The sequence below is a fragment of the Neoarius graeffei genome, chromosome 7 (genome assembly GCF_027579695.1).
Source record: "Neoarius graeffei isolate fNeoGra1 chromosome 7, fNeoGra1.pri, whole genome shotgun sequence".
NCBI classification, from domain to species: domain Eukaryota; kingdom Metazoa; phylum Chordata; class Actinopteri; order Siluriformes; family Ariidae; genus Neoarius; species Neoarius graeffei.
In genome coordinates, this window is record NC_083575.1 from 57,265,188 (window position 1) to 57,292,662 (window position 27,475).

The 27,475-nt window shown below is 40.5% G+C and overlaps 2 protein-coding genes across 3 annotated transcripts in view; one reads left to right on the forward strand and one right to left on the reverse strand.

Annotated features, from left to right (window-relative positions):
• Positions 1 to 10,981: 10,981 nt before the first annotated feature.
• On the reverse strand, positions 10,982 to 14,182 carry soul2 (heme-binding protein soul2). Of its 2 annotated transcripts, none has more exons than XM_060926055.1 (5): positions 14,104 to 14,182; positions 13,707 to 13,891; positions 12,621 to 12,747; positions 12,391 to 12,547; positions 10,982 to 11,282 (listed from the first exon to the last, which is right to left on the reverse strand). In XM_060926055.1, the coding sequence occupies exons 2-5, from the start codon at positions 13,824 to 13,826 to the stop codon at positions 11,108 to 11,110; spliced, it is 579 nt and encodes a 192-aa protein (XP_060782038.1). In that variant the 5' UTR covers positions 13,827 to 13,891; positions 14,104 to 14,182; the 3' UTR covers positions 10,982 to 11,107. The 2 variants fall into 2 exon arrangements, with proteins under 2 accessions (XP_060782038.1, XP_060782039.1); XM_060926056.1 differs by having other exon boundaries at positions 14,091 to 14,144.
• Positions 14,183 to 16,266: 2,084 nt separating this feature from the next.
• The window catches only part of ccdc85a (coiled-coil domain containing 85A), a 44,952-nt gene continuing 33,743 nt past the window's right edge, over positions 16,267 to 27,475 (forward strand). The window contains exons 1-2 of the mRNA XM_060926060.1: positions 16,267 to 16,506; positions 17,663 to 18,641. Of these exons, the coding sequence (XP_060782043.1) occupies positions 16,267 to 16,506; positions 17,663 to 18,641 (1,219 nt within the window). The remainder of the gene's footprint in view (positions 16,507 to 17,662; positions 18,642 to 27,475) is intronic.

Consider the following 27,475-nt stretch of genomic DNA (forward strand, 5'->3'; position numbering starts at 1 on the left):
CGCGGACACGGGGAGAACATGCAAACTCTGCACAGAAAGGCCCTCGAACCCGACCCTTCTTGCTGTGAGGAGACAGCGCTAACCACTACACCACCGTGACACACACACACACACACATTATATATATATATATATATATATATATATATATATACACACACACACACATATAAAAATGTTTTATATATATATATATATATATATATATATATATATATATATAAAATGTGTGTGTGTGTGTGTGTGTGTGTGTGTGTGTGTGTGTGAGTGAGAGAAAGAGAGAGAGAGAGAGAGAATAGAACAGGACAAAAAAAAAGGAAGGTCAGGTGGATAAGCACCAACATGGAGAGGGAAATGTGGTGATCGAGTAAACATGGACAAGGCAGAGTGGTTTAAGTGCTTTTTTTTGGTTTGCTGTTGTGCTCTTACTTTAACTTTTCAGTCAGAATGCCATATGAGTACTGTTAACATCAATTCCCATAACGTCTACTAAACAACTTTGACAACAGCAAAAAAGTCCAAATTTAAATTCTTAACCTTTCAGGGCACACAACTGTGACAACATGCGAAACTGTGGCAACTTTAATAAATCCTATCAAACAGTGCTTGTAAAGATATTACAAAACTATACAAACTATACCTTAAACCCCTGCTCACAAGAGACCAGATGCCAAACATAGGCTGAGCTGCTCAAACTGGTAGACCATCTTTGGCACCTGGTTATTTTCCAGATTCCCTATTACTTGACTGAATTAACCAATAAATTCCGTTACTGTTCTGTCCCCCCCCATCTTAAAAAATACCTGAATTATTGCAACTAATGCAAGAAGTTATTTTCTGATTTCCAGCACTTTCCATCTGGAAAACAGTTTGACCAGCTCAGCCTGCGTTCTGGCAACTGGTCAGCTTAAGCTGGATTTTTCAGCAGGGATGGATTCATTCACAAGTCTTGCAGGTTATTCTTGTTTCAAAAAGTGATTTAAAGATGACTGTGTTCACCAGCTTTGCAGCCCGGCAACGAAAAGCTTCCTTTCAGAGCAGGTTAGAAATATAACTCATAACCATGAGCCTGATTGAAACAAATGATATGTGAACAGCACTCTATGTTCTGTGTGAGTCATAAGAACACATCTTGGGGCTATTACAGATACACGTTCATAAAGGTATAATTATGTTTCTGACGAATGTGGCCAGCTTCTTTGCTATAGAGGTGTAACCATGGAGACTATGAGTCAGGATGTGAGGAAACCACCGAGTGGCCAGCTTCCCATTGTGAGAAGGATATAGTGTTGTTCCTGTACATGAGTGAAGTGAGCTACTGCCCACATGCTTGGGTAACCAAATGCAGAGTTCAAACAGTATGACAACCCAACACTGCCTGGTCAATGCTTAAATTAGGAACGCACCTAAATCCCAACTAAATAGGAATGTAAAGTTTTTCTGTTGCATTGACTTCCAAATTAGACACAATAACACCAGCTACCTTGAAATGTAAAATGACATGAACTTCAAAACACATTTAAGAAGTAGTTTTATGGACTAATTCAGAACAGTGAAAGCCAGCAGCGCCATCTACTGTACAGGAAAATATAGTACTTTTGTGTATATTTACTTCCATAAATATCCATTAATAAGGAATAATAATCAGTCATGAACTGGTCACATAAAAGATTTTTAATGACAATTTTTTTGCTTTTAGACACGACAGATTTTTATTAGAACTATCTATGGGGGAAAGGACAGAAGGCTTTGACTATATTTTCAGGATTTTGTTATTGCTTTATTGGATGATGTTACAAATCTGTAGTAGGATGTTTTAAAGCTTCATACGAAAGCTGTTAATGTTCTACAATCTCAAAGGAAAAGGTACTAAACTGTTCCTTTCCTTGTGTCTGAGGCGGTACCCTCAAGCATATGTCTTTTGTGTCTTTAGTGTGTCTTTTCAGGAAGGTGCTTGAAGTGTACCTTTAAAGCATTACTGTAAATGATAAGGGTAATTGATGGACCTTCATGTCCACTATACTCCCTTTCCAGAGGAAAGATACATCATAAAAAGGTACACATTTGGCGAGGGCCACCCCAGCATCAAGGAAAGGTTCAGTTTAGTATCTATCCGTCTCCTCCTCTTGTAAAAGAAATTACCTGACCAAAAGCAAAACAAAAAAACCCTGTCTTCTCTACATCTTATCCAGTTTAAAATAGCCTCACCTGCTCTGTAAAAGTGCTCATGTCCAGAATAAATGAAGAGATAAATAAAGATAGGTGGTAGATGGCCCTGAAACGTTCTATCCAGATGAGCCAGTGTCCCATTTTGCAGTTCTAAGAGCAAAAAGGGGAGATGTGGAGCTGCAGTAGAAGCAAAGTGCAGGGTCATCACATTCCCCTGCTTTGCCAGAGGGAGAGAAGTGAGGACTAATTAGGCTGACTGCAGATCAGTCACGGTGACACACAGTCTCTAGTGGCCTGACCTATTTTCCCTCTCAGCAAGGAGTATACATATGAACATAGAGAAACATACTTATTCGTATCCATAGATCTGGCCACTCAGCTTCAGCCAGTTCTACACCCAAAATGACAGCTGATAACATTTTCAAACACAGACAAGCGTTTAGGGGCGGCACAGTGGTGTAGTGGTTAGCGCTGTCGCCTCACAGCAAGAAGGTCCTGGGTTCGAGCCCCGGGGCCGGCAAGGGCCTTTCTGTGTGGAGTTTGCATGTTCTCCCCGTGTCCGCGTGGGTTTCCTCCGGGTGCTCCGGTTTCCCCCAAAGACATGCAGGTTAGGTTAACTGGTGACTCTAAATTGACCGTAGGTGTGAATGGTTGTCTGTGTCTATGTGTCAGCCCTGTGATGACCTGGCGACTTGTCCAGGGTGTACCCCGCCTTTCGCCCATAGTCAGCTGGGATAGGCTCCAGCTTGCCTGCGACCCTGTAGAAGGATAAAGTGGCTAGAGATAATGAGATGAGACAAGTGTTTACATTTGTAACTCAATATTCAGTGGAGATTCCATGATTTAACACTCATTCATTTTCTATCCACTTTTATCCTACAGTGTACTGCAATGCTCCGTTTTGGGGTCTCTCCTTGACTCCTTGCACCTACCGCCACTTGAAGACGTCATCTCCGGGCACTCCTTGAATGTGATGTTTTATGCTGACGACTCTCAATTATACAGTGCTCAGCGTAAATGAGTACACCCCCTTTAAAAAGTAACATTTTAAACAATATCTCAATGAACACAATTTCCAAAATGTTGACAAGACAAAGTTTAATATAACATCTGTTTAACTTATAATGGGAAAAAGTAAGGTTAATAATATAACTTAGATTACACATTTTTTTCAGTTTTACTCAAATTAGGGTGGTGCAAAAATGAGTACACCCCACAACAAAAACTACTACATCTAGTACTTTGTATGGCCTCCATGATTTTTAATGACAGCACCAAGTCTTCTAGGCATGGAATGAACAAGTTGGTGTCATTTTGCAACATCAATCTTTTTCCATTCTTCAACAATGACCTCTTTTAGTGACTGGATGCTGGATGGAGAGTGATGCTCAACTTGTCTCTTCAGAATTCCCCATAGGTGTTTGATTGGGTTCAGATCAGGAGACATACTTGGCCACTGAATCACTTTCACCCTGTTCTTCTTCAGAAATCCAACAGTGGCCTTAGATGTGTGTTTAGTCATGTTGGAAAAGTGCACGACAACCAAGGGCATGGAGTAATGGTAGCATCTTTTTCAGTATAGAGCAATACATCTGTGAATTCATGGTGCCATCTATGAAATGCAGCTCCCCGACACCAGCAGCACTCATGCAGCCCCACATACGGACACTGCCACCACCATGTTTCACTGTAGGCACCATGCATCTTTCTCATACATGTCAACCTATACGGAATGTCCGTATTTTATACGGATTTGATTCAATAAATGTAGTATACGGGCATATAAATAAAGTTATACGTATTCTTTAAAAAAAATTCAATATTTATTTAGAGCTATAATCAATTCCCACGATGATAAAAGAGCGCATAACATTTACAAATGTACTGTACACCACAGACAGCCAGTAAAGAGTCTTATGAAATCGCGCGTTATCTTGTGGTAGCGAGACTTCGTTCCACTTTTGATCATGCGCACACCGCATTGCGAGAATCCCGCCAACCATGAAGTCATAGACATATAAACATGGACGCCGCCTTCTGCGTAGAATCATAAGTCATCCTTGCCGCCATATTGGATGTGGCAAAGTGGAGATTCTTCAACCGTCTCTGGTATAACGTCTAGACAGTAGCCGAGAATAAAGATGTCTCATTCATGTGCTGCGTTTAACTGTACCAACAGGTTTACCATCCAAACGAGATCACATGGGATTACCTTTTACAGGTGAGACTGGAAAAATACTTTTCATTGTATTTGGTCATTATAACGTAATTTTACGAACAGATTTTCCTGACTTTGTGGCTAATATGAAGTCTCGTGCATAATAACCGCTCGGTGAAACCTGTCTCCAAACAACGAAGTATTTCCTTCGTAACTACGCTGATAACACTTTGTATTCATTCTGATGGTTTATGTTTATTAATATTGAATAAAAAGTAACTGGGATATATCATTGTTAATTATCATTCAAATTTTAGATAAATTATTTTAATTTGCATCTTATACGGATTTTATAAGGGAAATACGGATTTTGGAGGTTGGTTATACAGGTTTGATTGACCAAAGGTTGACATGTATACTTTCTTTGTATTCCTCACCTTTGCGATGCCATACAGTTTTGAAGCCATCAGTTCCAAAAACATTTATCTTGGTCTCATCACTCCAGAGTATAGAGTCCCAGTAGTCTTCATCTTTGTCAGCATGGGTCCTGTCAAACTCTAGGCGGGCTTTTTTGTGCCTGGACTTTAGGAGAGGCTTCTTTCATGGACAGCATCCATGCATGCCATTCCTCTGCAGTGTACGCCGTATTGTGTCACGGGAAATAGTCACCCCAGTTTGGCTTTCTACTTCTTTAGATAACCGCAGTGATCTTGCATGCTGATTTTCTTCAACCCTTCTCATCAGAAGACGCTCCTGTCAAGGTGTTAACTTCCGTGGATGACCTGGATGTCTCTGTGAGATGGTTGCAGTTCCATCTTTCTTAAATTTTTGTACCACTTTTGCTACAGTATTCTGACTGATAAGTAAAGCTTTGCTGATCATCTTGCCGCCTTCACCTTTGTGGTGCAAAGAAATTATTTTCTTTGGGGGAATTCTGAAGAGACAAGTTGAGCATCACTCTCCATCCAGCATCCAGTCACTAAAAGAGGTCATTGTTGAAGAATGGAAAAAGATTGATGTTGCAAAATGTCACCAACTTGTTAATTCCATGCCTAGCAGGCTTGGTGCTGTCATTAAAAATCATGGAGGCCATACAAAGTACTGGATGTAGTAGTTTTTGTTGTGGGGTGTACTTATTTTTGCACCACCCTAATTTGAAGTAAAACTGAAAAATGTGTAATCTAAGTTATATTACTAACCTTACTTTCATGTTATAAGTTAAACAGATGTTATATTAAACTTTGTCTTGTCAACATTTTGGAAATTGTGTTCATTGAGATATTGTTTAAAATGTTACTTTTCAAAAGGGGGTGTACTCATTTACGCTGAGCATTGCATATATCTTTCAAGGGCAGCCAACAACAAGATAGTATCAATGAACTTCAACTTTGTTTGTGAGACGTTATGGAATGGATGAAGCAAAACATGTTGATTTGTAATCTGTTGAAGACTGAGGTTATTCATTTTATCTCCCGGTTTTCTATTTCACCCAACAACGTCGAATTTCTGATGATTGGCAATCTAAAGATCAAACCCACTTCAGAGGCGAGAGACCTTGGGATCATATTTGACCGTCATCTAACATTTAAGACTCATGTCAATACAGTATGCCAGTCACCATACCAGTCCCTAAAGACCATTGGGAGAATCAGAAAATACCTTTCTGATCATGAATGTGAAGCTCATGAATTAACATCATCGAAAGTCGACTAATGCAACGCCATTCTCTATGGCCTCCTGATAACAGAGATCATGAAACTACAGCGTCTACAGAATACAGCAGCCCGAATCATCTCAAGAATCCCCAACATATTACACCAGTCTTAAGACAGCTTCACTGGCTGCCAGTAGAAGAAAGGATTTTACAGAACATCTTGTTAACAACATACAAAGCTATAAATAGCATGGCTCCTGATTACATCATGGATCTTTTACATGAATACAAGCCAGCACATGCTCTGTGGTCTGCATCTAGTAACAATTTAATAATTCCCAGAACTAGACTTCCCACATATGGTGACAGAGCATTTAGTGCTGCTGCTCCAATATGGAACAGTCTTCCATATTATTTTTAGACAAGCCACTACACCTGAAGCATTTAAATCTCAACTAAAGACTTTCCTCTTTTGCAAAGCCTACAGATTAAAACTCATACAACTTTTAATTAATTTTACAATTATTTTATTTTGTAAACACATTGAGACTTGGCGTAATGCATCCCTAAGAATGTTGATAATAATAATAATAATAATAATAATTATTATTATTATTAGGGAGGCACAGTGGTGTGGTGCTTAGCACTGTTGCATCACAGCAAGAAGGTCCTGGGTTAAAGCCCAGTGGTCGACAGGGGGCCTCCCCGTGTCTACGTGGGTTTCCTCCGGGTGCTCCGGTTTCCCCCACAGTCCAAAGACATGCAGATTAGGCTAACTGGTGGCTCTAAATTGACCGTAGGTGTGAATGAGAGTGTGAATGGTTGTCTGTGTCTATGTGTCAGCCCTGTGATGACCTGGCGACTTGTCCAGGGTGTACCCCGCCTTTTGCCCGTAGTCAGCTGGGATAGGCTCCAGCTTGCCTGCGACCCTGTAGAACAGGATAAAGCGGCTAGAGATAATGAGATGAGATAAGAATTATTAGGGAGGCATAGTGGTGTGGTGCTTAGCACTGTTGCATCACAGCAAGAAGGTCCTGGGTTAAAGCCCAGCGGTCGACAGGGGCCTCCCCGTGTCTACGCGGGTTTCCTCCGGGTGCTTCAGTTTCCCCCACAGTCCAAAGACATGCAGGTTAGGCTAACTGGTGGCTCTAAATTGGCCGTAGGTGTGAATGGTTGTTTGTTTCTGTGTGTCAACCCTGCGATGATTTGGCGACTTGTCCAGGGTGTACCCCGCCTCTCGCCTATAGTCAGCTGGTATAGGCTTCAGCTTGCCTGTGACCCTGTACAGGATAAGCAGTTACGGATAATGGATGTATCATCATCATCAATTTCCATTGCGGGTCACGGGGGAAACTGGAGCCAGTTCCAGCTTACTCTGGGTGAGAGCTGGGGTACACCCTGGGCAGGTCGCCAATCTATCATAGGGCTAACATAGAGAGAGGCATTCACATGCATAAAAGTTAAAGTCCTTCCCGCGCCTGTGACAGCACCAATCTCTGTTTCCACAGCCCTCGGCCTCTCGCCTATTACATAGCTAGGGTTACAGTGGAGGGCTAGTCCTCTGGTAACCACGAGAATTTAACTCCCCACTCACATCTGTATTGCAGCATACCTTGCCAGATGGTAGTAGGTACCATTCTTATGATGGTCTTTGGTATGACCCGACCGTGAATAGAACTCCCGATCGAGAGGCGGACACGCTACCACTAGGCCACTAGCCGGTATATTCTCATGCATAACTATGGGCAATTTAGAGTAGCCATTTGAACTAATCCGCATGTCTTTAGATTACAGGAGGACACCCTTTATATGCTCCCACTTGGGCAAATTATCAATAAAAATTCAATTTTGTATCACTGCTATGCAGATGATACCCAAATTTATTTTGCTCTATCACCAAATGACTATGCCCCCCTTGAATGTCTCTACCAGTGCATCGATCAAATCAATAGCTGGATGTCACAAAATTTTCTTCAGTTGAACACATAAAACAGAAGTAATTCTATTTGGAAAAAAAGATGAAAGACTCAGGATTACCAGTATTCTTGACACAAAAGGGATTAAAACTAAAGAAATGGTTAAAAATCTTGTTTTCATTGACAGCGAGCTAAACTTTGACAGTCACATGAAAGCAATCACTAAAACGGCATTTTATCACCTAAAAAACATTTCCAAACTAAGAGGACTTATGTCAAAAAATGATCTGGAAAAACTAATACATGCCTTCATCTCTAGTAGGGTTGATAACTGCAATGGCCTTTTCACAGGCCTGCCAAAAAAGACCATCAAACGACTTCAGCTGGTTCAAAATGCAGCAGCTAGGGTTCTCACACGAACAAAAAGAACAGAGCACATTACCCCAATTCTAAGGTCCCTTCACTGGCTTCCAGTAAGCTACAGAATTGACTTTAAAGCATTGCTGCTGGTGTATAAATATCTAAATGGTACAGGGCCCAATTACCTCTCTGATATGTTGCAGCGGCCTAACCCAATCAGATCTACCAGATCGCAACAGAAAAATTTACTATTAAAACCAGTTGTTAAAACCAAGTGTGGTGAAGCAGCTTTTAGCTACTATGCAGTACATCTATGGAACCAACTGCCAGAGGACATTAAAAATGCTCCTGCTGTTGGCAGCTTCAAATCTAGGTTAAAGACCAAGCTGTTTTCAGATGCTTTCTGTTAAATAATTAATATTTTTACATTTTTTATAATCTTTACTTTCTCTGCATGTTTTAAATTTACTTTAATTTTATTCTATTTTATTCCGCTGGTTTCTTTTTCTCCTTTTGGCATTTTATTATTTTAGTTCTACTGTTGTTTAATTCTTATTTTCTTTTAATTCTTTTAATTAATTGTTTTAGATTAAAAATAATTATTTTATGTAATTTTATTTCTCTATTGTTTACTGTTTTTGTTTTTGCTTCTGTAAAGCACATTGAACTGCCATTGTGTATGAAATGTGCTATATAAATAAACTTGCCTTGCCTGGAACACCCAGAGCATAATGCACACACAAGCAAATGAAGTCTTAGCAAGTTCATCAGTGTGGTGATGAATGCCTTGATACTGAAGGATGACCAATAGGCAAGTCAGTTTAGAAATTGCATTTCAGGTTAGACTTGATGTAGATCGACCTGTCTGCATTGTCCTCATACCTATCATTCTGAAGCATTTATTTTGGTCAAGGTACTCATACTTTTCAAGAAAGAAAGACTTTTGTTTCAGCAGGAAAGTTTTATTGGTAACTAAATTTAAAATACCATGTGAAACTCCAAACTATAATCATGTCTACATTTTCTGTCCATTTGTTAAAAACATCCATTATTTAAAAAAAAAAAAATTAACAAGAAAAGGTAACTTTAAAAAAAATCTGATCTTGTGATTCAATAAACTGGCCTTTACTGCAAAAATACTTATTTAGGTCACTGTTAAGTGGATTGAGAATATATTTGTTAGAATACAGTCTAAATCTTTATTTAAATGCAACACATTTCATCAATGTCAAGCACCATAAGTTAGTGTAGCTACAACTGAAAATTCAACTGCTTATTATTCCTTGCAGTGGATCAACACATTTCTTCAAAGATTTGAAAAAAAAAAAAAGACATGATTTAATATGATTTTCTTTACAACAGGCTTAAAATCTTTACTGACTGGTTTACTGTAGGAATAGACTTTTGACTGCCAAGCTGAACAGGCCTGACTGGATCTGTAGGTCCCATGCAGAAACATTTGGCACCAATTAATCTGAAGTGAGGAATTATCATTTCATAAGAACTTGAGTTTTAGTCACCACAGGCTGTAACAAAATAAAGCTGAATTCTGATGTGATTTAAACAAATAACCCTCTGACTGTATGTGAAGTACAGTCCCTGAAGTGAAATAGCCAATTGTGCATATTGTACTCTCCCCTCTGGCTAATATTACGTCTGTTGGTGATACTGCTGCAGACAACTTGTCACCAGCTACCTTAACACCAGGAAAAATATGTTTCATATTTTAGATTCTACAAAGTAGTAACCGTTTATCTTGATGCTATGTACTGTACACTATTGGCATTATCTTAACCAGCTTCATGAGGTAGTCACCTAGGATGTTTTTCAGTTAACAGGTGTGCCTCGTCAAAAGTTAATTTTGAGAATAATCTTGAGTGGAATCTCTTGCTTTCTTAATGTATTTGAGATCAAACAGTAAGTAATAAAAATATAGTTAATATCGTTTTAACATTTCTGGCTAAAACAGAAAGGTGTCAACATTAACTTTTTCAGCAGCATGTGCTACAGTAGTTCTTCTGTGGGATTGGACCATACGAGCTAGCCTTCGTGCCCCATGTGAATCAATGAGCCTTCGACACCCATGACCCTGTTGCTGGTTCACCGGTTGCCCTTCCTTGGACCACTTTTGGTAGGTACTAACCACTGCATACCAGGAACACCTCACAAGATGTGCCATTTTGGAGATGCTCAGACCCAGTCATCCAGCCATCACAATTTGGCCCTTGTCAAAGTCAAATCAAATCAAGTTTATTTGTATAGCGCTTTTAACAATAAACATTGTTGCAAAGCAGCTTTACAGAATTTGAACGACTTAAAACATGAGCTAATTTTATCCCTAATCTATCCCCAATGAGCAAGCCTGTCACTCAAAGTCACTCAAATCCTTACGCTTGCCCATTTTTCCTGTTTCCAATATGTCAACTTTGAGAACTGACTGTTCTCTTGCTGCCTAATATATCCCACCCCTTGACAGGTGCCATTATAACAATCAATGTAATTCACTTTCCTGGTCAGTGTTTTTAATTTTATAGTTGATTGCTGGAAATATAAAGAAATTAGTAGTTAACCATTTACACATTAGTTACGGTAACCAACATTGTTCATTATGCATGTTACTGTGTGCTAGTTTGGAAAAATAAGTAATGCAAATACCTTTGTTTGAACTTTAAGGAAACTCTTTGGTAGTAGTGATTTAAAAAGATGACCATTTCATTCACAAACTTTACTTATGCAAGTACTTTACTAAATGGTTTCTAAGTACAAAGTTAAAGTAGCACATGAAAGAAAGGTTCAGTTAAAGAGATTGTTTAGTTGGAACAGTGATGTGATATCTGTGCTTCATAGCTGTTAGTCAGCATAGATCCATATTTCATTGTGCCTGTTGATCAAGACAAATGGACCATCATACCCAACCGCCTCAAACCTTGTGTCATCAAATGGTTTCCCTGCAGCCTGCAGGTCCGCTTTCAGTGTCTCCATATTCTCCAAGGCATCAGTCTCAGATGCAAATCCATCAAATTCCCTGATGGATATAAAAGCAATCATGTAAAAGCATTAGACCGAGTGATTTAAACAATCATTTGAATATGGTCAGAAAAAGAAAACATTTATTAATATAATGGGATCAATGAAGGGTCAACCCTGAAAAGTGGTCTGCAGGATGTTACTATGAAGCAGTTGTGGGATATAAAACAGTGTGCAAATACAGAGGTCAGATAGAAGAACCAACATTTAGAAAGAATTCTGAAAATATAGCCAATGTATGTTTTAGTGTATTATGTCTGTTAATGAGATTAAAAACACCACATGTAGCACTTTTAGATATTAAATATTTCTTTTAATCTGCAAATTTTTTTAGGAGAATTAAAAGATTATTTTGCCATGGAATACCATTTTCTAATATAGCTTTATGTATCATACCGGTCAAAAGTTTGGACACGCCTACTCATTCATGGGCTTTTTGGTATTCTGACCATTTTCGACATTGTCGAATATTACTGAAGACAAAAGCTATGAAATAACATATATATGGAATTATATGGTTTTTAAAAAAAAGCGTTAAAAAACCAAAATGTTTCATGTTTTAGATTCTTCAAAGTAGTCACCATTTACCTTGATGATGCTTTGTACACTATTGGCATGATCTTAACCAGCTTCATGAGGGAGTCACTTGGAATGCTTTTCAATTAACAGGTGTGCTTCGTCAAAAGTAAATTAATTTAAAAGTTAATCTAATTTAATTTGAAAATAAAGTAAATAAATAAACAATAAGAACAGTAAATAGCCCTATCCCACAACTGTAGTAATCCATTTTAAAGAGAAACAACATCCATCATTACTTTAAGACAAAGTGTCTTAATTAATAAAAATAAAGAAAAATAATTGAATTAAATGCTGTGTCCAAACTTTTAACTGGTAATGTACAAGTAAATAACACTTAGTGAAACACAATCAAAGAAACAAAGATACTGTTGCCCTTTGTTTCAGGATGGAATTCACAAACAGATTAAACAGTCCTCAAACCTTATCTGTAAACTTCACCCAAATGTGCCAATATTATGTCTGGTGTAGACAACTTGTCACCAGCTTCCTTGACACCAGGAACAATATACAACAGTAGCTGGTCTTACCTAACATACACTGTTGCCGCAGGCATGTTTTTATTCTTGATGGTCTTATCATTAGGTTGAGGGAGGACAACATCTGCGCTGATGAACAAGGATATCGACACATTACCCTGATTCTTGACTGACACCAATACCGGCCTGGTCATAGTAATTTTCCTTCCTACAAAACAAATATTACAAGCTTTAAAACTGCACTGTCACAAACATCTCTTATACTTCATAATTGTGCTTACCTTCCTCGTTTTCCCCTTGCATGAATTCATAGAGTTTCCAAATACCCCCTCGGATACTATCTTCTTTGGTGCTTTCAACATCTGTTGTAATCCACCGACTTGCAGCATAAGAACGCTCCTCAAAACTCTAAATCATTCAGCAATGTCCAAAGTAAATGGATGGCTTTTATATAAAAAAAACAATTATTCCATGAAATCAAATCGTACATGAGCTGATAGCTGACAAGGTGCGTAGCACTGAGTGGGCTATAAGCCATGTGCAACGAGATTGAGTGGAATAATTCTTTTATTATATCCACATTCAATAGATTTTGAGAAACAGCTTTTGAACCAGTATTTAAAAAAAAGTCAACAAATTTTAATGCTTAAAGATGAAGAATATAATGACAGGAGCAATTTGTGAAAAATGCTATAATAATCTCATCATCTCTAGCCGCTTTATCCTGTTCTACAGGGTCGCAGGCAAGCTGGAGCCTATCCCAGCTGACTACGGGCGAAAGGCGGGGTACACCCTGGACAAGTCACCAGGTCATCACAGGGCTGACACAGACACAGACAACCATTCACACCTACGGTCAATTTAGAGTCACCAGTTAACCTAACCTGCATGTCTTTGGACTGTGGGGGAAACCGGAGCACCCGAAGGAAACCCACACGGACACGGGGAGAACATGCAAACTCCGCACAGAAAGGCCCTCGTCGGCCACGGGGCTCGAACCCAGACCTTCTTGCTGTGAGGCGACAGCGCTAACCACTACACCACCGTGCCACCTGCTATAATAATAATAATAATAATAATAATACTCGAAAAATAAGAACAGACACGTTCTTACCATCAAATACTTTCATTCCATATTTTGTTGCTTTTTTTTTGGTTGTTTTCGGATAGAGTTTCTATTTCGCCCTCGGTTGGTTCAGCAACATGCTCTGCCATTTTGTTTTCTCTACTCAGGGTATATGAGCTGATAGCTTAGTAGTTGAGTAGCCAATCAGAGCATGCAATTGCTCATATCCAGTGAACGTGGAGATATATATCACAAATATTAATTAAAACATCAGTAGACAACATTCAGTGGTATATCCTACCTCATATGCTTTTACGAGAGTATAAACTGGACAGTCATAATCATGACAAAACCCAGGTGCTTCCCAACATCTTCCAAGCCAGAGAGAAGCCATGAATAGAAGGCAAAACCGCAAATTCATTGTGATCTCCAACCCCTCAAAATGGCCAGAAGTTCAAACTTGAATGCTATATCAACAGCTTCAGTCTGAGAAAATATTCAGAAACACACTTCATGTCATATGTTCATGCACCTGTTACAAATTAGTGTTTACTTGGTTATTTCCGACTTCAGACTTGCAAGATTAATAACATGCCCTAGAAATTTATGTTTTGCATGAAGCAATCCTGTTCTTTCAAAGACGATTAGGTATACCTAAAAAAATTAAGATAAGTGATATAATTACATAGGTCACTCACGCTCGGTCAAACTCGCAGCTACCAACAGCACACCTGCTCGTCAGGACACCAGGAAATAAAGGATGAAGAAAGCAAAAAAGGCGGAGACAAGCTGCGTTCCAAACCACATCACTTACTCACTTCCGCACTTCCGGACTAAATCCAATGAAAATGTTAGCTTAGTAGTTGAGTAGCCAATCAGAGCGTGCAATTGCTCATATCCAGTGAATATTTTTGGAAATAACATAAAGAGGCTCTCAGGCTTTGATCTTGGCACTGAAATCACACTGGAAAACTTGATTAAATTATATCTGTCTTTATTTCGGGATCAACCCACAGTGAATCCGAACTGTATTTATATAATATCTTATTTGGGTTTATTAATTAAACTGGAAAATGAATGTTTTATTCGTATTTAAATTATAGTTTAAAAAGTACAGGAGAGAGAGAGAATTTGAATTTAATTTAAGAGCTCTTTATTTACTTTAATAATAATACAGGCGGCACGGTGGTGTAGTGGTTAGCGCTGTCGCCTCACAGCAAGAAGGTCCGGGTTCGAGCCCCGTGGCCGGCGAGGGCCTTTCTGTGTGGAGTTTGCATGGTGTCCGCGTGGGTTTCCTCCGGGTGCTCCGGTTTCCCCCAAAGACATGCAGGTTAGGTTAACTGGTGACTCTAAATTGACCATAGGTGTGAAAGTGAGTGGTTGTCTCTGTGTGTCAGCCCTGTGATGACCTGGCGACTTGTCCAGGGTGTACCCTGCCTTTTGCCTGTAGTCAGCTGGGATAGGCTCTGCAACCCTGTAGAACAGGATAAAGCGGCATGAGATGATGAGATGAGATGATAATACATTATCTGTAGCTGCTTATCCTGTTCTACAGGGTCACAGGCAAGCTGGAGCCTATCCCAGCTGACTATGGGTGAGAGGTGGTGTATACACTCTGGACAAGTCGCCAGGTCATCACAGGGCTGACACACAGACAACCATTCACACCTACGGTCAATTTAGAGTCACCAGTTAACCTAACCTGCATGTCTTTGGACTGTGGGGGAAACTGGAGCACCCGGAGGAAACCCATGCAGACACGGGGAGAACATGCAAACTCCACACAGAAAGGCCCTCGCCGGCCACGGGGCTCGAACCCGGACCTTCTACTGTTGTCTATATGTAGTGTATATCATATCCTCATCTTGATCTTTGCATGATTAAAAAAAAAAAAATTTCAAGCGGGTGTGGCGTAGTGGTTAGTGCTGTCGCTTCACAGCAAGAAGGTCCGGGTTCGAGCCCCGTGGCCGGCGAGGGCCTTTCTGTGTGGAGTTTGCATGTTCTCCCCGTGTCCGCGTGGGTTTCCTCCAGGTGCTCCGGTTTCCCCCACAGTCCAAAGACATGCAGGTTAGGTTAACTGGTGACTCTAAATTGACCGTAGGTGTGAATGTGAGTGTGAATGGTTGTCTGTGTCTATGTGTCAGCCCTGTGATGACCTGGCGACTTGTCCAGGGTGTACCCTGCCTTTCGCCCGTAGTCAGCTGGGATAGGCTCCAGCTTGCCTGCGACCCTGTAGAACAGGATAAAGCGGCTACAGATAATGAGATGAGATGAGATAATTTCAAGCGTAAGTGAACTGAAAAATTCAATTTTATGCGCAATATGAACAGCAGATGGCGCTCGACAACAAAAAGTCCTGGCCATTTTCTATTAAGATGAAGTGGGCGTACAAGACTTGTGCGTGTACTTTTGCGCGTGTGTGTGTGTGTGAGAGAGAGAGAGAGGAGAGAGAGAGAGAGAGAGAGAGAGACTGGGCTTGTGCACCGGTTTGCTGCCCTGCGTTACGGATGCGTGATGCTGTAGTGGTCAGTGTTGGTCCTCCATGGCGGGTTTAGCTCTCATCCCCAGCGCTGAGATGGAGACATGACCGGTGAATCCAGAGGGAAGGACCACGATCTCTTCCTTAGAGACGGGCTTTAGCCAGCTTGAGGAGGAGCAGAAGGAGGAGGACGAGTTCTTGCCGGCACTCTCAGGTTGCGGCTGCAGGTTAAAAGGACCGGATGCATAGCGCTGGGAGTCTCACTATGAGAGTCTCCTGATTCGGATCCAAGCGCATTTCTGCAGAGCGTCTGCACTGGGCGACTTGCGTCTCGTACCCACAGTCCGGCGGCTTTCTGTGCGCCACTGAGTTGGTGAAGGTGATGGAGAAGCCGGCTCAAGCCCAGCTGCAGTCAGGTGCAGCCAAGAGCTCGGAGAGCTGTACCGAGGATTTGTCCAAAGTCACAGACCAGGAGCTCCTGAAGTGGAGTAAAGACGAGCTGGTGCGGCGGCTGCGCAAAGCCGAGGCTGAAAAGATGAGCGCCATAGTGGAGCATGGAAACCTGATCCGAGAGGTGAACCGCAGGCTCCAGCAGCACCTGAACGAGATCCGGGGACTGAAGGTAAAACCCTGCCACTGCGACTGGGCTGTATAAGCTTCTCAAAGTACCAATAATAATAATAAAAAACAAACAAAAACTTGTCCATATTTGCCGAAAGCAATATGGTAATGGTATATGTGCACAGAAAAACGCCTGCAGTGTTATAATTAACTATTACAACGCTAAATTAACCTGATAAATCAAATTAACATATATAGTAATGAATTTACATATAAATGGTGCCTTATAGGAATGTAAAAGAAAAAAACCTGCATTTGTTAATTTAATCTTGCTTCGTTCATGGATGTCTTGAATAATATGTTGGATAAGATGCTATCCTCATTCATTTTCTGTCAAGAAGTTTTGGGACCACGAAAGATGTAGAGCTGAGCAGAGATGAGTCAGTGCCTGGATCTCAGATTACTTAGCATTCCAGAGATGCAGGACATAGATGTTTGAAAAGCATCGGCTTAGTGGTTATGCCAGGGGCCACAGCAGTCTTGGATGGTGGCCTAACCTAAAGGTCAAATGTTCTTTCACTGCCATTATGTGCTGGGGCAATGCATTTCAGAGCTGGTTCGTGGATGTTGCAGTATAGCGTGTCTAGACCCCCCCCCCCAAGATTTACTGCTGGAGCAAGGAAAAAAAAGCAAGGAGTGGAGAAATGATCTTAGTGTGGAGAAATTAAACAGTATTTGGGATGAAATGATACTAGATGGTATAACTTGTATTCAAAGTGACTTGCATCGGATCTAACAGTGACGTAAGAGTGACTCTCACTGGCAGTTCTGGGATTTAAATTCACCACCTTCTGGCCACAAATGTATCTTTAACCACTGGGCTACCACTGCCACAAGCATTGCAGGAATTCATGCAGTTCGTCTTCTTGTCCTTATAGTATTAATGCTGACTTTGGTTTTATAGTCACAATGAGTCATGCTTTTTTTTTTTGTACTTATTACAATGTACTGATGCTACTCAGTGCTGTTTTATGAACATAAGAAGAAAGGTCTGGAGAATAGCAGAATATTAATTCCTCTTTTCAGCATGCACTGCGTGTATCACACCTTCTGTTTGTTGCAGCATAGTTATAACACTCATAATGGCTTCAGTATCACACAGGGATTGCCCTTTATTTTATATGGATGATTAGTCATTCTGTTTCTTGTTATTACAGGAGGTGAATCAGAAACTGCAAGAGGATAACCAGGAGTTGCGTGACCTTTGCTGCTTCTTGGACGATGATCGGCAGAAGGGGAAGAAGGTGTCAAGGGAGTGGCAGCGCCTTGGCCGCTACAGTGCAGGCATTATGCGTAAGGAGGTGACCCTGTACCTGCAGAAGCTGAAGGAGCTGGAGCAGAAGCAGGAGGAGGTGCTGAAAGAAAACCTGGAGCTGAGGGAGCTGTGTCTCATGCTGGATGAGGAAAAGGGCTCTGGAGGCGCAGGAGGCTCGCTGAGCACTGGAGCTCCAGCAGGCTGCAGGAACTCTATTGACAGCCAGAGCAGCCTGTCACATGCTAGCGCACCTGGGCCAGGGTTGCTGAGGGACGTTGGGGATGGGAGTAGCACCTCCAGCGCAGGCAGCACTGACAGCCCTGATCATCTGACACACAAGCAGCAGCTGCTGGCTGGTCCAGCCGGAGGCAGTCTTGAGCATGTGCACAAACCCCGGGCAGGGGAGGAGATGCCAGTTCCAGAGCAGCTCAGTCGCAGAAGGAGCACAAGTCCAGAGTATGGCACCAACACCTTTCCTCAAGTGTGCCGGCCTCGCTGCGGCTCCTTCTCTAGTCCTGACCACAAGGGCATGCGAGGTCTCAGTCCCGAAAAGCTTGGTAAAAGAGGCAGTCCAGAGCAGTTTTCAAAGCACTTGCCAGTGTCTTCTCAGCCTCCTGGTAGCCCTGACCTCTTTCAGAAGCACAGGACAAGCATCGGGAGTCTATGTGGCAGTCCAGAGCCTAAACAGATACTGTCAGGGACTCCCGAACATCTGCAGAAGGGTCGTGTGATTGCAGGAAGCCCTGAGATGCTAAGGCACCAGTACAGTGGCAGTCCAGATCATGGCAAGTTTGGCAGCCCTGGGCGAGAAGTGGCACAAAGAAGGTCAGGAGCAGAGGAGCTGTCACCACATCACCGGAGCATCTACAGTGGTATGAATGGTGGGTCTGACTGGAGCCTGCTGTAACACCCACACATGGAGGCCCGTTTCTGTACACTACATGGTCACCATGGAGGGAATCAGTTTCAAATATAATGCCCTATAGCCAGGCATTAAGTCATCTTGTATATTATGCAATGGTCTGCATTTAGTTTTTGCATTTAGTTTTGGCTCACTCAGCTCACATGGGGGCCTTGAGGAGGTAGAGCAGGGCTGGTAAAGGTCGGTGGTGTCCAGTCATGGTTCTCAAGGGCCATGGTTTGAACAGGCTTTAGCTGCTACCTGTGCTAATATTTCTTGGAAGCCTTTTATGCACTGGAGCTCAACAGAGGGAACTGTAAGCAATTACACACCATAAAGTACAGAGGCACAACAAAAACCTGAGGACAATACGACCCAGAAGGACCAGGAGTGGACACCACTGTTTTTGCCATATGTTTCCAGGTGAGTGGCGTGGCAAATTGAAGACTGTAGCAGAAATAGTGCTTCAGCAGTTGCAGTGATAAGAAACAGGGTCATCCCTCCATTCTCTTTCTTTCTCTAGTCCTGTTTTATTTTCATACAACACCACCCCCTTACAATCGTACCTCAGGAGACTCAAGCTCCCATTATGGGAATGTCTGCAGTGTAATGAATATTATCAAACTGAATGTGAGGCACACATATCTCACATTAGGTTTTCACAGTCAAGCTTTGCTGCACAAACCTATATCCAGTAATATGTGGATCTCAAAAACAGATACACACTAAAGGGGTAAAACCCAACAGCATCCATTGACTGTTGGCCATCATCATGGTTATCAGTATGGCCAACCATTGCTGCAAGCTATATTAGGTGTCCTGTGCTATGTTTGTCCATGTTTTTGGTTAGTCCAGAAGCTGTGTGTTTCAGGGAAAAAAAAAGTCATAAGTGAATAGAGAACAAATGTTTCCTTATGCTCTCATACATAGGGTTGAATAATGTCGACAAAACTTGATACCAGTGGAATGCAAAAAGTGCAATAAATAATTTGAAACATCAACAGAACAGTTAGTAGTTCTACATGACTGAAATATAATTCATACCACTTTATACTGTATGCATGGTAATGTGACTACACATTGCTGACAAAATCACATTAAAGTATAAAGCAGCTTCCTGTCTGGTGCCATTGAATGATCTAGAGCTTCTGGCTTTATCTTGATTTGCCTTTGTCTCTTAGTAAATGTGATAATGAATGTGTGCAAAGAAAAAATATCAGCTGCTTCTGTTGGTGTGTAGCAGGCATTCTCTCCAGCAGGAGGCTGCTAATGATTTTCTGAGCAGGGAAAGTGCTGATTTACGGAGCTAGCCAAGGCCATGGGACACTTCCTGAAGCAGTGCTGTTTACCTTACGTTGCATTTCAGAGACAAATAACTGCAGTTAATTAACACCTGATTGTATTTAGCTGGAAGGCATTCCCAGATGCTCTGCAGCGACAGATATGTCTAATGTCTAATGAGAGGGTTCTCGCTATGATGGAAGATGGTTTTTGACTGTGTCCAGTGGGACCTGAAAGTATCTGTTAAAATTTGTCATGTTGAACATAGAAATTGAGATAGCAGTCTAATGCCTTGCCCACACCAGTAGGAATACATTTGAAAACACTGTTTTAATAAGCTTTCCTGCACTAACTGAAACTCAGGGATGATAGGAAAATGTCTAATCTGAGAATTTGCAGCCGTGTGCTACATTAGCCAAGAAGTTTATGCAAACCAAGTACAGTACTTTGATGTGTTGCTAGCAAAAATGGGGCTGGGGAAAAAAAATCTTTCTATGGTCACTAAGGGCACTAAGCATGCAGAGGTCAGACATAAAGTAGTGAATGCAAAGTACTACTGTATGTCTTGCATGCAGGGGTACGGTGTTTATTACCTCCGCCAACTGTGTTGGAGGAGGTTATGTTTTTGCCCTGTTTGCTTGTTTGTTTGTTTGTTCCCAAAATAACTCAAAAAGTAGTGAACAAATTTTGATGAAATTTGAGGAAAGGTGGACCATGGGCCAAGGAACAACTGATTAGATTTTGATGCAAATCCGGGTAGGCATGTGGATCCAGGATTTTTTTTGTCGGTTCCCAACGTAACTCAAAAAGTAGTGAACAGATTTTGAAGAAATTTTGAGGAAAGATGGACCATGGGCCAAGCAACAATTGATTAGATTTTGATGCAAATCCGACAATGTGGCTTGGCAGAGGTTTGTACTCTACCAAGTGGCCTTCTACTATTGTATCTGTAACTATCACAAGACTAAAGACAGAATATCTGACTATTTGAATATATTTCCAGTTTCCCTGTTTATACTACAATGACTGTGTTTCAGGCCAAACCAAAGAAAAATGTTAACATTTAAAATGTATTTATATTAGTGTTATTTTCTTTCTTTCTCATTTGACTTTTCATCATTCCTCATATGAGTTGTAATAAATTTTCAGATCTTATTCTATCTAGCACATCACTGCAGTGATGTGGCCACTCTGATGGCTTCAGCCTTCAAAGTCTCTAGGGAAGAATTACAGTAGTGGTTTCCCATTGCCTTCTACTGGATTATTATAGAGGTTTTCTCCTCTCAATCATTCACACACACCTATGGACAATTTAGAGTAGCCAGTTAACCTAACCGTATGTCTTTGGGAGAAACCAGAGCAGCCAGAGGAAACCCATGCAGACACAGGGAGAACATACAAACTCCACACAGAAAGGCCCCCGTCAGCCACTGGGCTCGAACCCAGTACCTTCTTACTCTGCAAGGTGACAGTGCTAACCAACCATGCCACCTGCAGATCTTATTACTGTTCCCAAAAGACACTGAATGACGTTCCTAGATCCCTAGACACTTTACCCACCAAACACTCTCTCACTTCTTTCATCTTGAGATTTCTCAGAAGTGCATTTCCAGAAGATGCTCCCCAGTGAGGCTAGTCAGTCACGCATTAACAGTTTCCGAGCTGGCTCTGCCAAAGATGGCATAGTAATCTACAAGAGCAATTTTATATCTCTTTTTGGTCTAATGGAGTTTCAAATAAGAGTGGACAGCAAATTGCCATTTGCCATGGCCAGTCAAGATGGATTAGTAAATAAAAGTGATTGACACTATTTCCTGCGATATTGAGCATGTAAGGTTTTCAACTGGGATTTTTTTTCTTTTGCACCACCAACATGTTGCTGCAATTATACAACAGTTCTATAAGCAACAAATAAAGACTGAGTAAGTGACATTTCAGACACAATTTGACCAAATGTTCTGTTTATTTTTCCTTTGCTCGCTAGCTAATTTGTACATTCCTGTTAAAGGTGCTTCCTTAAACATGGCGTCCATTCTTCCTTTTCATCTTCAATTGATGCACTTTCATATTTTAAGCCAAAAGTTCTCTTCCTGAAAAGTATCTTTTGCCATGTCTGCTGATGATGTCGCTCACATTACTGTAGGAACTGTTTTGAAATAGGCAGTGAACTTTTATGTGACGAACACAGACAAGCGGAGTGATACACACAGTGAAACATTCTGATTCAGTTATAGGAAATATAGTGGACCGGAACTAACTGTTGTATAATATTCAATATACGCTATAAGGGCAAAGGTTTGTGGACATCTGACCATTGCACATTTTTATTTCAGCACTAGTTTATTCACTCTCAGAAAATAAAGTACCTTATCAAAGTACCTTTGGGGTACAATGGCTTGTCACTGAGGCAGTACCCTCTAAGGTACTGTACCCTTTATATACTGCTTGGGAACATATATGTACCTTTTTGGCCCTAAAAAGGTACACACCCTTACAGAAAAAACACATGAATTTCCCATGTATTTCACGTTACCACATGTGGAATACATGGTATCAGATTTTGTAACATGTGTTACCATGTAGAGCACATGTGGAAAACATGTTACCACATGTGTAAAACATTCCCACATGTGATTCACATAAAATTGGGCCAAAACCACGTTTCCCATGTGCAAATAACATGTTTCCCATGTGCAAAACACATTTTCCACATATTTCACATGTGAGAAATCACATGTGAAGTTCATGTGGTTTTTCTGTAAGGGCATAGTTGCCTTGAGGTCCAATAATGAGCCCCAGCGGGTACATTAGTGTAGATTGTACCTTGGGGGACAGAAATGGACTCCTACTGTACCCCAGTTTCTGTCAGTATACAATATGTATTATGCTGTAGAAGAAAAATGAAGCAACCATGACTTATTGTTTATTCAGACTTTATCATGAATCCAGTTGTAAGCCTTACTCTAGACTCAATGCTGTTGCAGCTTTCTGGGCATGTCAGGCCTAGTGTTTATGACTGTGCTAGAATTTTAGTTGCATATTAAAATATACATCACTGATATTAGTTTTGCAGATGATTTTGAAATCACATTTCAAATTCAGACTTGAAATCATATCTGCTTCCTATGCAAAGGTATTTGCCTGCACATCATGTTATCATCATTTTAGTATTTAATCACCGTAACCTCTTGGTCAGAGTCAGTGCTAGGTCTGCCTAGATCATATCTCCCTTACACTGTTCTCTGAACCCCAGGGAGAGCTAGAGACTGGGTTGCATCTCTCTCTCTCACACAAAGGACACGATTGTGACCTTGACCACACTCCAGCTAAATATAACTGTACGAACCAGAACTGGCTTCAAACGGGCCTGTGTATATGTTCCTTAGGGTCTCCTTCAGGCAAATCTCAAAGTGTCTACCAATCAAATGGCCTGACAATGCCTAGTGTAAATAAAAAGTAATGCTACAGCATTTGCATTGCTAGTGTGACATGTAACAAGACCTGTTTGCACTTACACTGAAAAAAGTAACCTATAGAATTTACCCAATAAATCTGAGGTAACAATTTGCATTGACTTGTTTGGGGTAGATTTAATTCCATATATCGAGTATAAAATAACTGAAATAAAAAGCTATGAAATGCTCAAATAAATTGGGTAAAATTTACCTCACATTTATGTATCTATTCAACAGCTACTTTCTCACTGAAATTGGGTAAAATTATCTCTTGTTTGCTAGTAGGTAATACCTGATAATTACTAATCAAAGGTAATTAATATCACTTAGTAACCATTACTTATTCGGAGAAGGTAAAATGTACCCCCCCAAATAAAAACTTTCAGATGGTTCATCTCAACGTTTTTAATCCATAAAATCATCAAAAAAAAAACCCACAGAATAAAGTGCAGTACACACAACATTTCAAGTAATGAACCTGTTTTATAACTCACTAACTAACAGCTTCAAATGTTGTTTCTGGACTGACCAAATCTGCAGTCCAGGTGCATTTATACAACAAATAACTGAACCGCCTTGTTTATATGCAGCAATGATGCACCAAATGATCAAAAAACACAAAATAAAGTGCAGTACAACAGCTTCACACAACATTTCAAGTAATGAACCTGTTTTATAACTCACTAACTAACAGCCGGTGAGAGAAAGATGGCAGTCCGAGAGTTCCCTGTCCCGCTCACTCAAACGCGCGGTCTGACGCATGCGCAATTTGAAGCACAGGACTTACGGCTTTGGGGTATATTTTACCGTATTTTTCCATGTAACAGTTGTTACTGTTAACGAATAGGTAGCATATGTATAATTTACCCATTACTTTATAATTCCTTGGCTGACTGCAATAATCGAGTAAATTTTATCTGGTTTGCATAGATTATATTTACCACTCTCCAAAATCACTTCTTACAGTGTATATTTCACTAGGAAATATGAAGTAGGATTATTTTCTGCGTGTTGATGGAGAAATCCATTTGTGAGAAGGAGGTCTTGCTGTGTGCATTGTATAGCAGTTATGGATCAGTTACCAGAAGAGATGTTTTCTTGTGCTAAATTAAATTTAACAAGCTCTTGTGACCCAGACCACTGACTGATCTTAAATGTATCTTCATATTTAGATTATAAGATTTTTCCTTTTGTTCATTAATTCATTAAAAATTCAAAATGATTTATGGTGTTGTTCGCTGTTGCCCGTTCCCAGCTTTGCAGCATGTACAGTGTGCTGGGTGTAGTACACACAAAATGTCTGCATGCACCATGGAGAATGAACCTTATAAAAGAAGCTCATAAAGAATGGATACATGCTTCAGTGGTCATTGATTATTCATTAGCTCAGGAGTACGCATTTGATTCAAGGCCTTATTGCTTCATCAAAGGAAGCAGTTATCTTGAATACTGTGGGGTTAATTTTTATGGCATAACACTTGATATAAAGGCTGTCTATCTAACACCTTCATGCCTTCAATATACCTTGAATCACATCACCTGACTTGTGCAAGGGTGTATTCATTAAAGCCAGTGATTACTACGGTATATGAACAGTAAATATGCTATTACCAGGAAGACATATAAAGAAACATTTATTTGCAGATATGTTTCAACAGATATGTTGGGTGGCATGGTGGTATAGTGGTTAGCATGGTCGCCTCACAGCAAGAAGGTTCTGGGTTCGAACCCAGTGGCCGGCGAGGGCCTTTCTGTGTGGAGTTTGCATGTTCTCCCTGTGTCTATGTGGGTTTCCTCCGGGTGCTCCGGTTTCCCCCACAGTGCAAAGACATGCAGGTTAGGTTAATATGGGACGGCCTTGGGCTGAGGTGCCCTTGAGCAAGGCACCAAACTCCCGACTGCTCCCCGGGTGCTGTTAGCATGGCTGCCCACTGCTTTGGGTATGTGTGTGTGCTCATTGTGCATGTGTGTGTTCACTGCTTCAGACGGGTTAAATGCAGAGAGGAAATTTCACAAGTGTGTTATGAATAAAGTTGTGCTTTCTTTCTTTTTCTTTCAATACCATATTGTGAAATAATTAACAATTATAATTCTACAGTGGTGCTTGAAAGTTTGTGAACCCTTTAGAATTTTCTATATTTCTGCATAAATATGACCTAAAACATCATCAGATTTTCACACAAGTCCTAAAAGTAGATAAAGAGAACCCAGTTAAACAAATGAGACAAAAATATTATACTTGATCATTTATTTATTGAGGAAAATGATCCAATATTACATATCTGTGAGTGGCAAAAGTATGTGAACCTTTGCTTTCAGTATCTGGTGTGACCCCCTTGTGCAGCAATAACTGCAACTAAATGTTTGCGGTAACTGTTGATCAGTCCTGCACACCAGCTTAGAGGAATTTTAGCCCATTCCTCCATCCAGAACAGCTTCAACTCTGGGATGTTGGTGGGTTTCCTCATATGAACTGATCGCTTCAGGTCCTTCCACAACATTTCCATTGGATTAAGGTCAGGACTTTGACTTGGCCGTTCCAAAACATTAACTTTATTCTTCTTTAACCATTCTTTGGTAGAACGACTTGTGTGCTTAGAGTCGTTGTCTTGCTGCATGACCCACCTTCTCTTGAGATTCAGTTCATGGACAGATGTCCTGACATTTTCCTTTAGAATTCACTGGTATAATTCAGAATTCATTGTTCCATCAATGATGGCAAGCCGTCCTGGCCCAGATGCAGCAAAACAGGCCCAAACCATGATATTACCACCACCATGTTTCACAGATGGGATAAGGTTCTTATGCTGGAATGCAGTGTTTTCCTTTCTCCAAACATAACGCTTCTCATTTAAACCAAAAGTTCTATTTTGGTCTCCTCCGTCCACAAAACATTTTTCCAATAGCCTTCTGGCTTGTCCACATGATCTTTAGCAAACTGCAGATGAGCAGCAATGTTCTTTTTGGAGAGCAGTGGCTTTCTCCTTGCAACTCTGTCATGCACACCATTGTTGTTCAGTGTTCTCCTGGTGGTGGATTCATGAACATGAACATTAGTCAATGTGAGAGAGGCCTTCAGTTGCTTAGAAGTTACCCCGGGGTCCTTTGTGACCTCGCCAACTATTACACACCTTACTCTTGGAGTGATCTTTGTTGGTCGACCACTCCTGGGGAGGGTAACAATGGACTTGAATTTCCTCCATTTGTACACAATCTGTCTGACTGTGGATTGGTGGAGTCCAAACTCTTTAGAGATGGTTTTGTAACCTTTTCCAGCCTGATGAGCATCAACAATGCTTTTTCTGAGGTCCTCAGAAATCTCCTTTGTTCGTGCCATGATACACTTCCACAAACGTGTTGTGAAGATCAGACTTTGATAGATCCCTGTTCTTTAAATAAAACAGGGTGCCCACTCACACCTGATTGTCATCCCATTGATTGAAAACACCTGACTCTAATTTCACCTTCAAATTAACTGCTAATCCTAGAGGTTCACATACTTTTGCCACTCACAGATATGTAATATCGGATCATTTTCCTCAATAAATAAATGACCAAGTATAATATTTTTGTCTCATTTGTTTAACTGGGTTCTGTTTATCTACTTTTAGGACTTGTGTGAAAATCTGATAAATGTTTTAGGTCATATTTATGCAGAAATATAGAAAATTCTAAAGGGTTCACAAACTTTCAAGCACCACTGTACAAAAACATTCATTAATGGAATGCTTTGAATAGTTTTGTACGATTTTCTAATTAAATTCAAAGTAAGCCAACAAAACATGTCCTATTTGAATATACAGCAAACAAATAAATTGGTCCTAAAGGTGATATTTCATGTACAGTACCAGACAAAAGTTTGTACACCCTTACTCATTCACAGTTTTTTCTGTATTTTGCCTATTTTCTACATTGGAGAACAATACTGAAGACATCAAAACCATGAAATAACATCTGGAACATACAGTATATGGAATTATGTGGTAAAAAAAAGTGTTAATAAACAAAATATGTTTTATATTTTAGATTCTTCAAAGTAGTCACTGTTTACCTTGATGAAGCTTTGTACACTATTGGC

Bases quoted from the DNA above. Each gene is read 5' to 3' on its own strand.
- soul2 (XM_060926055.1), bottom strand. From the start codon at position 13,826: ATGAATTTGCGGTTTTGCCTTCTATTCATGGCTTCTCTCTGGCTTGGA. The intron at 12,748-13,706 runs GTAGGATATACC...TGAATGATTTAG, and splicing joins CTCTCGTAAAAGCATATGAG to AGTTTTGAGGAGCGTTCTTA. The intron at 11,283-12,390 runs GTAAGACCAGCT...TATATCCATCAG, and splicing joins GCGGCAACAGTGTATGTTAG to GGAATTTGATGGATTTGCAT.